The 12,043-nt window shown below is 50.1% G+C and overlaps 1 protein-coding gene across 1 annotated transcript in view; it reads left to right on the top strand.

The window, feature by feature from the left end:
- Positions 1–8,250, top strand: part of CASR (calcium sensing receptor) — an 88,671-nt gene extending 80,421 nt beyond the window's left edge. Inside the window, exons 6-7 of the mRNA XM_017347060.4 lie at positions 3,210–3,333; positions 5,396–8,250. Coding sequence (XP_017202549.2) covers positions 3,210–3,333; positions 5,396–6,876 — 1,605 coding nt within the window. The 3' untranslated portion in view covers positions 6,877–8,250. The remainder of the gene's footprint in view (positions 1–3,209; positions 3,334–5,395) is intronic.
- The last annotated feature ends 3,793 nt before the right edge of the window (positions 8,251–12,043 follow it).

Here is a 12,043-nt window from a genome sequence, read left to right on the forward strand (position 1 = left end):
CAAAAGTTCTACAATGTCCAGAGATACAGAGATTGTATCAATCAATGCTCTTTCAGATTAAAAACAAAAACTTCATCAATCCAGGAACAAAAAGGAATCTTACTTTGCCTTACCATGATAAAGGATATAGCAACCATCATTCTTTAGTAGGGAAAATGTAGAAGCATCGCTAGTGTGGGTTTGGGAAACAGGGTGCATCGCTTTGGTTCCGTGATCAAGCAGGTTGGTCACAGAGGGATTGAGAGAACGACTCTGGGCCAGCTGCTCACCACAGCTAAGCGTGCTGCTGTGAACTGTCACCCTTTCCTTGCCTTCATTTCCCAGGGCCCTGAGGGTCTTCACAAGCATCAGACTCACTCTGTTCTTCCTCTGGAGCATGATATTGATCATCTTTTGTTCAAGTTTTTCCAAACTCCTTTGTCAAGCCAGTATTGTTTTCTGCTAGAAGCAATGACAACCATTTTATTGCTTTACATGTTTTTAACTTTGTGAGATATCTCACAGAGTAGATTGGTGGAGGGGAGACTTACTGAAGACCCATTTTGGAAACAGTAAGACCCCTGCCATGTATTAAACATTATCCATGCATTATGCAACTAGAGCTAGAAAGATGAGTGAGGTTTGCTCCCTATCTTTATAAAAATATATACTTTTGCAACAAAGACTTCATTCTTGTGATTTATTCATTGTCTCTGAAACCTTTAAACTTCTAGGTAATAACTGCTAAATTTCTAGAGTAAAGTACTTAATTACTCAGCCTGATGAGAGGATGAGATAGAATTAGGACTTCTGAAATGGAGGAGAAATGACAAAATTGAATAAAACCACCTAAAATGTTGAAGGATCTTGAAATCTCAACAAAAGCACACAGCAAAAAGTGGTTTTGGTTTTTTTTGTTTGTGTTTGTATTTCTTTAGAAAAACCAATGAAGCTGGTGAGAAAAGTGGTCATCTATAGCATTGTAGCCTGGAGCTGTTCTCCAACTGCATCCGATAGTTTGGTTGTTTTTCTTTTGAGTCTTCTATATGGGCCATCCTATCATCTGCAAACAATGCAGTTTCATTTAGTTCTTTCCAATATTTATACACTTACTTTTCTGGTCTTATTTTACTAGCAAGGACCTCTAGCGCAATGCTAAATAACCGTGGTGATAGCGGACAGCCTTGCTCTAAAGGAAATGCTTTTAGTATTCTCTCTTACAGAATGAGGTTTACTTGAAGAGACTTTCTAAGTTGTCCCTATTCAAGTTACGGATATTTCTTCCTAATCCTTTTGCACTGAGTTTTTAACATTAGTTTGTGTTGAATTTAATCAAATTCTTTTTCTTCATCAACTGATGATCATATGTTCTGTCTCCATTAATTAATGCTATGAATGATACCTGTAGGTTTTCTAACTCTTGCCATACAGCCAACATGGTCGGGATGTGTCATCTTTCTTAAGCCCTTCTGGTCTGCTTGCATCTGCTTCCCAATAATGGAAAGTGGTGGTGCTCTTCCGCCAACCCGCGGATTCCTCACACGTTGTCTGCAGTTCCAGGACTCCTGGGTATTTTTGCCTCCCTGACCAGAATGTGCTGGTCTTTTCCAGAAGACTGGCTGCAGCCTAGTGGACCCCACTTTCCCACAGACTCAGAGAAGTAGAAGAGCCTAGGAATGTACATTCCCTGAGTCAACCGTAACCCGTGAGTGATGTGAAAATATAAAGCCCTAGCTTCTTCTCAGGTCAGGGCAAGCATGGGGCAGAACTTCTAGTCCCCTGAGGGACTGGGCAGAATCCATTCTCTAAGAGATTTTGCTCAGGTTCAACCCCCAACTTGTTCCCCTCTTCTGTCCTATGTCCTCCAATTCTGTCTGTTCCCTTTGGACACATTTTATTTATCAATTGCTTGCAGGGAAATCTTTAGGTCTGAAGGCAATCAGGGAAAAAATCCCACAAAGGTTTTAATTTTTCATACTATCCTTGTCTGGTTTTGGTAGCAGGATTATATTATGCTGACTTATAAGAATGAGTTGTAGAATGTTCTCTCCTTTTTCTCTTATTTTCTGGTAGAGTTTTCATAATGGTAGATTGATCTTTTTCTTTGGTATTATCACTTGTCTGTGATGAACATAAAACAGAGATCACCTCAAGTATGAATACATGGTGTATGGCTGGAGTAAGGGATGGAGCGAAGCATAGAGTTAAGGTGTAGTCATTGTCACAGCATGGCTTTCTGTTTGGGTGACAGACATTAAAGATGGCCAATTAGAAGGGATCCAGGGGTGAGCCTTGGTTTAGCAGTTAAGACCCAGTGAAGACACCTGCCTCCCACATTGGCATACCTGGGTTTGAGCCCTTGCTCCAGCTCCTGACTCCAGCTTCTTACTAATGCAGCCCCCGAGAGGCAGCGGATGGTGGCTTAAGTAACTGGATGTCTCCTGCCCACCTGGGAAGCCTGGATTGAGTTCCTGGCCTGGTTCTGGGATCTTGAAGGCATCTATGGAGTGAACCTGCAGATGAGAGAGAGAGCTCTCTCTCTTTCAAAATTCAGGATTTTTAAATGAAAATTAAAAGTAAAATAAAATTTATCCAAACATGAACCAGTAGCAATAGAAAGAAGCAAGGATTATGCTTAATTAAATTCTGCATAATTGAAGTCCATTAAGGAAATAAATAAATAAAATCCATGTTCCCGGAACTACTGCAGCTCCTGGAGCTCTCCTCTGGCATAGCTCTCCGACCCATTTACTTTCTGTGCCTATTCTGAGTGCCTCGCTGAGTTGTTGCAGAGCTCAGAAATTACCCTGTAATGCTTAAAATAAAAATACAGGAATTGCAATTCACCACAAAGTTCAGAGTCTCACTTTCAAGCAAATTTCCCCTTGTCTTGGTACCTCCCCTGGTGACTGTTTCTCGGTGTGTGAGTCCATGTTCCTGTATCTTTTGGTTTGTCTCAAGCTGTTGCATCCATGGAGAATTGACAGGTGTTTCATCCTGGGGCCCGGAGTTGATGGCAGAGGGAATTATTTAAGTAGAGTTTGATCACTGTGTGGACGTCCAGCAATTAACCCTCACAGAATGCCCATAGGCATCCCTCCCCTGCACAAATAACAGAATATCGGACCCCAGACCTCCTCTGCCTGGAAGGGCTCAGGTTGCCAAACTCCTCCCCCTAGTGTGTGTCTCAGGAGCTGCAGCCACTGACTTCTGTGCACTCTGTCCTCCAGGTGCCCTTCTCCAACTGCAGCCGAGACTGCCTGGCCGGGACCAGGAAAGGGATCATTGAGGGGGAGCCCACCTGCTGCTTCGAGTGTGTGGAGTGCCCTGATGGGGAGTACAGCGATGAGACAGGTAAAGGGACAGCCCCTCGAGGACGCTGTGCACTGTGTGGTCTGCCGTGGGCAGCCGGGTCGGTGAAACCCTTGGAATGAGATGGCACTTAGCATAGTTTCTCATTCATCAAGATTGTGTCTGAGCATGGTACAATGCTGGGCACCGAGAGGGAGCAGAAAGGAATGTTAAATGTCGTTCTGATACCATGAGACCCTCCAGATGCACCTGTTCTGCACCTGTCTCTCACTTGGATGCTGTCCTCCTTCTCTTCTTACCCAGTGGCCCTGAGTAGACAAAGTGCCAGCTGCTCCAGGCTCCAGAGGCAACAGGTCATGATAAGGTTGCCTGCTGGTGCCTGGTACTGTATTTACTGTCCTATGTTTTCCCTGTGCCTCAGGTCCTTTTAAGATGGGGATAATAATTAAACCTCTTACAAAACTTTGAGAGTTACATGAATGGGTAATGCAAATGGTAAATTCTAGATAAATCTTTGTTAAGTGCACTAAGGCAGTTTGGAAACATTCTATAAGGTTTTTTTTGTATCTACTTTTTTTTATTTTTTATTTTTTATTTTTTTGACAGGCAGAGTGGACAGTAAGAGAGAGAGACAGAGAGAAAGGTCTTCCTTTTTTGCCGTTGGTTCACCCTCCAATGGCCACCGCGGCCGGCGCACTGCGCTGATCCGATGGCAGGAGCCAGGTGCTTCTCCTGGTCTCCCATGGGGTGCAGGGCCCAAGCACTTGGGCCATCCTCCACTGCACTCCCTGGCCACAGCAGAGAGCTGGAACGGAAGAGGGGCAACCAGGACAGAATCCGGCGCCCAGACCGGGACTAGAACCCGGTGTGCCAGCGGCGCAAGGCGGAGGATTAGCCTAGTGAGCTGCGGCGCCGGCCACATTCTATAAGTTTTAACTGTAATTGCTATCTCCTTTCATCCTTGCCACAATACTGGGGTCGTTATTGCTTCCACGAGGAGACTGAGGCTCAGGGAGGTTAAGGGGGCCGACCGAAGCCCCACAGCCAGGGTCTCATGCAGACCACTGATCCCACAACCCAAGCTCGGGCCACTGCCCAACACTGCACACTTAGTAGACACGTGTAGATCCAATAGTCTGCAGCCTCCCTTGCTGGAGTGTGGGGGATGTGCAGTGAGGGAAGCACGGGCTATATGTATGGGGTACTGTGCCTTGATCTAAAAGGAAGGCTGCCCCGTGTGGCCACAAAGCCCATCCTCATAGCCAAAATAAATCAGGCTGCCTGGAAGGTGATAGCTATGTTTACCTGCTTCACCAGCTTAACCATTTTACTGTCTACGTGTACCGCATAACAATGGGTTGTGGCCGGTGCCGCGGCTCACTAGGCTAATCCTCCGCCTTGCGGCACCGGCACACCGGGTTCTAGTCCCGGTCTGGGCACCGGATTCTGTCCCGGTTGCCCCTCTTCCAGTCCAGCTCTCTGCTGTGGCCAGGGAGTGCAGTGGTGGATGGCCCAAGTACTTGGGCCCTGCACCCCATGGGAGACCAGGAGAAGCACCTGGCTCCTGCCATCGGATCAGCGCGGTGCGCCGGCCGCGGTGGCCATTGGAGGGTGAACGGTAAAAGGAAGACCTTTCTCTCTGTCTCTCTCTCTCACTGTCCACTCTGCCTGTCAAAAAATTTAAAAAAAAAAAAAATGGGTTGTAAACCTCAGATACACACAATACTGTTCACCGAAAACAAAAACTAGGCAGAGTGGAATTACTCTGTAAAGAGCTGATGGACCACGCTAGCCCTCTGGTGAGAGGGCAGTGTCTTCTACAAGCTATCATCATGTAAGGGAAACAACTGCTCCCTACCCACGTGCAAATGAAAAACAAACAACAGAACCATCTAAGGTTCATGAAATTAGCTAAGTATGTTATTGAACGTAAATTGGAGTTTATTTTATTTTTGGTAATGTGAACATCACAATGATTTCATCCATAAAGAAAACTTAAAGTGGCACATGCAACAGCCTGGGCACCCACACCACCACATGCACCACCCACGGATTTATTCTACACCACACAGTAACTGATGACTCTTCCCTGGGCATTTTGCAGATGCCAGTGCCTGTGACAAATGCCCGGATGACTTCTGGTCCAATGAGAACCACACGTCCTGCATCGCCAAGGAGATCGAGTTTCTATCATGGACGGAGCCCTTTGGTATTGCACTCACCCTCCTCGCTGTGCTGGGCATTTTCCTGACAGCCTTTGTGCTGGGCGTCTTCATCAAGTTCCGCAACACACCCATCGTCAAGGCCACCAACCGCGAGCTCTCCTACCTCCTCCTCTTTTCCCTGCTCTGCTGCTTCTCCAGCTCTCTATTCTTCATCGGCGAGCCCCAGGACTGGACGTGCCGCCTGCGCCAGCCGGCCTTTGGCATCAGCTTCGTGCTCTGCATCTCGTGCATCCTGGTGAAGACCAACCGCGTCCTGCTGGTGTTTGAGGCCAAGATCCCCACCAGCTTCCATCGCAAGTGGTGGGGGCTCAACCTACAGTTCCTGCTGGTTTTCCTCTGCACCTTCATGCAGATCGTCATCTGTGGCATCTGGCTCTACACCGCGCCCCCCTCGAGCTACCGCAACCACGAGCTGGAGGATGAAATCATCTTCATCACATGCCATGAGGGCTCACTCATGGCACTGGGCTTCCTGATCGGCTACACCTGCCTGCTGGCTGCCATCTGCTTCTTCTTTGCCTTCAAGTCCCGGAAGCTGCCCGAGAACTTCAACGAGGCCAAGTTCATCACCTTCAGCATGCTCATCTTCTTCATCGTCTGGATCTCCTTCATTCCCGCCTACGCCAGCACCTACGGCAAGTTCGTGTCTGCCGTGGAGGTGATCGCCATCCTGGCTGCCAGCTTCGGCTTGCTGGCCTGCATCTTCTTCAACAAGGTCTACATCATCCTTTTCAAGCCGTCCCGTAACACCATCGAGGAGGTGCGCTGCAGCACAGCCGCTCACGCTTTCAAGGTGGCAGCCCGGGCCACACTGCGACGCAGCAACGTCTCCCGCAAGCGCTCCAGCAGCCTGGGGGGCTCCACGGGCTCCACGCCCTCCTCCTCCATCAGCAGCAAGAGCAATAGCGAAGACCCCTTCCCACAGCCCGAGAGGCAGAAGCAGCCGCCGCCGCTGGCTCTGCCCCAGCAGCAGCAGCAGCAGCAGCATCAGCAGCAGCAACCCAGGTGCAAGCAGAAGGTCATCTTCGGCAGTGGCACGGTCACCTTCTCTCTGAGCTTTGACGAGCCTCAGAAGAACGCCATGGCTCCCAGGAATTCCATGCACCGGAATTCCCTGGAGGCCCAGAAAAGCAACGATACCCTGACCAGGCACCAGGCATTACCCCCACTGCAGCGTGGGGAGACAGACTCGGAACTGATGGCCCAGGAGACAGGCCTGCAAGGGCCTATGGGTGGGGACCACCGGCCAGAGACCAAGGCCCCTGAAGAGTTGCCCCCAGCGCTCGTGGTGTCCAGCTCACGGAGCTTTGTCATCAGCGGTGGAGGAAGCACTGTCACAGAAAACATACTGCGCTCCTAAGGTGCATGTGGAAGGCCAGTCCAAGAGGAGCCCTGCAAGGCTGCCTGGGATCCCAGCAATGAGGAAGCGCCCGGCACCCCTTCCCTCTGAGGAAGAAGGAGTGATGGACACAGCCAGGGCCCGGAAGCGAGTTGCCCCGTTTGCAATGAGAGTGGATGGACTAAGGTTGACGGTAGCATTAAAAAAAGAAAAGCCGTGTGTTTCTGTAGTGGCAGATTCCAGATGGCCATAGTCAGATTCGCTGTTCCCTCACCTCCGATGTCTCCTCCTCTGTCCCCCACCCCTCACCTGACACACACACCCCACAACTGAACGACAAAACCAAGGCTTTGCGCTACTCAACGGCTCCCTCCTTTTTGGTTTCAACATTAAAATGCTTGCCCTGAAGATCATGGCCAGCCCGGTCCAGAGGCAAAACTGTGTAGACTGACATCAGCTTTTCCTGTGCTAGAGTTCAGATTTTGAGAGGCAGAGTGTCACCAGGGCTGCCAGCGTAACGACAATGGAAAGAACTTAAAATGTTCGAAACCACAGTGGGAACGTGCCCCATCCTATTCCTGAAAACCGTGTGATATGTGCGGTTGGTCTCCCTCCTACCAGCTACTACTAGCGCGTGACCTTGGGAAAGTGTGCGTCCTCCCTGCTGCCGTGTGTCTGGTTCTGTCCGGAATGTGACAGTGACGCTGGGTTTTGATTCCAGGATCACCAGGGCCGCCTCCAGTGGTTGGGAAGGAGCTGCTTGGATCCAGTGAGCTGTATCTGCAATTAATGTTGCTATCTGTAGCTCTGTCCTTAAGAACACACTCCTGATGTGATGTCCCCTGGACAATACAACCCGAGAAGAGTCACAGGCTGGCCTCTACAACGCAGTATTATTGAGCTCCACAGTCCTCCCTCGTCACCCCCTCACCCACCTGAGCTGAGCCCCTTGTTCGCCTTTGCAGGGTCCTGGGGATCCTGAAGCTCCCCTTTCCCTGACTCAAAGCAGCTCAGCGGCTGACTCCGTGGAGAGGGAGCTTCCGGTTGTTGGCCGCCTAACCATTGCTGAGTAAGAAAGAGAGCCCCACCCACCCGGTGCCATGGCGACGTCCCCCCAGCAATGGAGTTCACCTCCTCGGATGTGACCTCTCAGCAAGCAGACCCTGGAGCCAAGGAGACTGAGGTCAAGCCCTGGACTGGTCACTGGCATGCTGAGTGGTGACAGGCAGGGAAGTTGCACCTCTCTGAGCTCCCCCCTGTTTCATTTCTAACACGGGGGTGGCAATCACCCTCCTCGTGCAGAGCTCTTCTGTGGATTGAGATAATGTGTGTACTGCAGCGTGGTGCCTGGCCCATAATAAGCACTCAATAAATATTAGCTAATGTTATTGCTTATATCTTGATTATCATTCTTCCTTGCTTAATAGACAAGAGAGTATTTATTTACTTTTTAGGGTTCAGAGATCTATGCTTTTTTAAAGCACTTCTTATGCCAGGAGCACATAGGGAATAAGTGCTGGCAGTCCCTGGGCTGGCTTCTCTCGGTGGAGCAGCCTGACCCTCTAGCTGAGCCCATGGACCTTACTCTTTCTGATCAGGTTCCAGGAAGCTGCCCCAGCCTGCTCCGGGTACTCGGTATGCACATTAATCTCCTGCAGTTTACTTGTTTCACAACAGTGCCACCACCATGGTGGAGATACTGCAGGTGCTTCCAGTTTTGCAGTGGTAACGTGTGGGGCTCCTGCCTTTGTGCACGGTACGCGTCCCCTTAATGTGTGCAACATCACGGTTCTTGTAGATTCCCGTGTGTGGCCAAGGAGCAAGTCCATGGCGTCCAAAAGGCCCCTGGAAGCTATACTGGAGCCTCTCCTCTCTGCTTGTGCTGTCCGTCCTGGCCAATTTCTGAAAGTTGGTGCTTCAGCCGGAGGGCACAACTTTTTCTTGATAGTTCAGACTGTAATGACGAGTCCACGAATCATGATAACTTTCTCCATTATGAGTCCAAGAACTCTGGGGACTGGCCAATGGTGAGGCAGCCAGGAAGTTAGTGGAGCCCCAGAGGGCCTGATGCTCTGGCTCTGTGGTACCAGCACCCACACCCCTGTCACCGTGAGAGGGTGTCCCTCATCTGGCAGTAGCTTCTCCCATCATCTCAAATGCTACTCGTTAGTGGAGGCCAACTCATGGCAGTGAAATCGAAGTTTCGTGGGGACTTCCTCCAACCGCTCTTTGACGTGACTCTTTGACAGGGTGTTTGTTGAGTGTGTCATGGGGGTGCAGGGCTGAGCGTCACACTGCACAGACAGCCCTGGTGGGCACCTACGCGCCTCCCAGGAAGGGCCTCAGCCCCCACCCAGACAGCTGCCTGCTGCCAGCTGCACCTCTGAGCAAGGCACGGAGCTGACTGGGAATTTGTACTTAACATTTCACTTGCTGTTTACAAAATCAAAAAAAAAAAAAAAAAAAAAGAGAGAGAGAGAGAAAGAAAAAGAAAAAGCTGAACGAGTTTAATGACTTCACGTTTGTGTGTCAATGGCCCTGTGAACACAGCTCAGCAAAATGTCATAGAACATCCCTGCAGGGCTGTGCCGCGGCCAAGTGGCTGACGGGAAGCGGGTAAGGAAGGCTGCTTTGCAGCACAGATGTGGGGCTGTCACTTCGCTAAGCGCTGGCAAATGAAGTTGCCTGTCCCAACTCTCTAGTCAGAAAGGAGGACAGGACGGCAGCATGTGAGGAGGGAGATAGATGTCAGCCCATGTGTGAGACCGGCCGAAGAGCAAACACAGGAAGTTCCTGCAGTTGAATGCAGGAGGAAACACGTCTGATGACCTCATACGTGGCTCCAGCGCCCACCTAGGGACATCTGGGGGTGTGGGGGTGGTGTGGAATCTTCTCTGCCCTGTTCAGCAAGGAGGCGAGGCTGTTATTTGGTCTAATAGCACTGCCCTGACCAAACCCTGCCTGGAAGAATTTCAGATTCCATCCCTGGAAAGCCCTCCCCCCAGCAACATCCCAGAAGAGGAAATGGGGAGGAGAAATGGAAGACTCAAACCCATAAAAACTCCAGTCTGGGACAGTGCTGTGACCTAGAAGGCTAAGCTGTCTGCAGCGCCGGCATCCCATATGGGCACCAGTTCAAGTTCTGGCTACTCCTCTTCTGATCCAGCTCCCTGCTAATGCACCTGGGAAAGCAGTAGAAGATGACCCAAGTGCTTGAGCCCCTGCACCCACATAGGAGACCTGGAAGAAGCTCCTAGCTCCTGGCTTTGGATTGGCCCAGCTCCAGCCAATGTGGCTATTTGGGGAGTGAACCAGGGATGGAATCTCTCTCTCTCTCTCTCTCTCTCTCTCTCTCTCTCTTTTCTTATCTCTAGTCTCTCTGCTTTTGAAATAAATAAACCTTAACAACAACAACAACAACAAAAAGCCAGCAGTCTGAATGCAGCCTGGGTCTGGGTTCTTTGCTGAGATGCCTGCCTGGCCCATGGATTACTCTCTTCACTAAACGTCACTAGCCTGTTACTGCCAGTCTCTGCCTCATGTCAGAGATCGTCTCATCTTTCCTGACGGAGAGAAGATGAAAACCTCTGTTCCAGCCGGCTCTGATAAAAATTGTCCCAAAGTCTATGCAGCAAGCATAATACTCAGCACAAAATCAGAGTGGAAAATAAGAACGTCCATTATGTTTCTAGAACAAGCTGATTCCTGCGAATTTCCATTCAGCCTGGTGACAGAAAACCCATCTGAGTCAAGCTGTGGTTGTTTCAGTAACTAGAGTTTTCTGTGTCCGTTTAGATGTTTGGGGATCAATTCGGAGGGTTTTTTGCCTTCTCCCTTCCAGGGGGGTTTTCGTGGCGTGAAGGGAATGCAGCTCCTTAGGCCTTAGCAGCTCTGTTGACGTGGCTGAGAGCTGTGTTTTCGGGCCTCGGTGGTTGGGTCCCCGTGACAGCATCCTGGAGACACTGCCTCCCCATCTGGTCCCCAGTCAGAGGATCCCTGGTGTTTTCAGGGCTGCATCACTGTCCTACTTGCTGAGCCCCTCCCAGGTCTGCCAGCTCTCTCAGCCATCTCCATATCCACCCCCCTGGGGCTGGGCAGCCACTGCAGAGCGCCCATGACAGAGCGAGAATTTGTGAAGGATAATGAGCTTCCGTGATACCAGCTGAGATACAGGAACATACCCCCAAGTCCGAATGGGCCTTTGTGATAGGCAGGCTAATGGTTGCCGGAAGATGCCTACATCCTGCTCCCCAGAGCTACAGTTATGTTAAGGCAAGGGTGAATTACAATTGGAGATACAAGGTTGTTAATCAGCTGGCTCGAGAAAGGAACATTATCTTGACTTATCCCCATTGTCTCAGCTGTAATTACAAAGGTCTTTAACTGTGGAAGAGGGGAGAAGATTTGAGAGAGGGGTGGGTGTTTGCCTTAGCGATTAGGATGCTCACGTCCCACATCTGTGTGCTCCAGTTTGAGTGCTGGTTTCACTCCCTGTTCCAGCTTCCTGCTAAAGTGCACCCTGGGAGGTGGCAGGGGACAGCTCAAGTAGTTGGGTCCCTGCCACCTCTAAGGGAGACCTGGACTGAGTTCCTGGCTCCTAGATTTGGCCCAGCCCAGCCTCTGCTGTTGCAGGCATTCAGGATGCGAACCAACAGATGGGAGCTCTCTGTCTCTTTCTATTCCTATCTCTATTTCTCTGCCTTCCAAATAAACAAAATAAATTTTTTAATTACAAAAAAAGAAGAATGTGTGAGAATGGTACAACATGAGGAAGACTCCACTGACCACTGCTGTTTTCGTCCATGGAAGGGGCCATGAGCCAAAGGATACAGGAGGCTTCTAGAACTGGTTTTTTGTTTTTGTTTTAAGATTTATTCATTTATCTGAGAGGCAGAGTAACAGAGGGAGAGAAAAAGAGAGAGAGAGGTCTTCCAACCACTATTCACTCCCAAAACAGCCATAATGGCCGGAGCTGGGTAGATCCAAAGCCAGGAGTCTAGAGCTTCTTCCGGGTCTCCCACGTGGGTGCAGGGGCCCAAGCACCTGGGCCACCCTCCACTGCTCTCCCAGGCCATCAGCAGGGAGCTAGATTGGAAGAGGAGCAGCTGGGACTTGAACTGGTGCCCATATAGGATGCTGGTGCCTCAGAAAGAGGCTTAACCTACTACGCCACGACATCAGCCCCTAA

This window comes from Oryctolagus cuniculus, chromosome 4 (genome assembly GCF_051225735.1).
Source record: "Oryctolagus cuniculus isolate XC-2025 breed Fujian yellow rabbit chromosome 4, ASM5122573v1, whole genome shotgun sequence".
NCBI lineage: Eukaryota > Metazoa > Chordata > Mammalia > Lagomorpha > Leporidae > Oryctolagus > Oryctolagus cuniculus.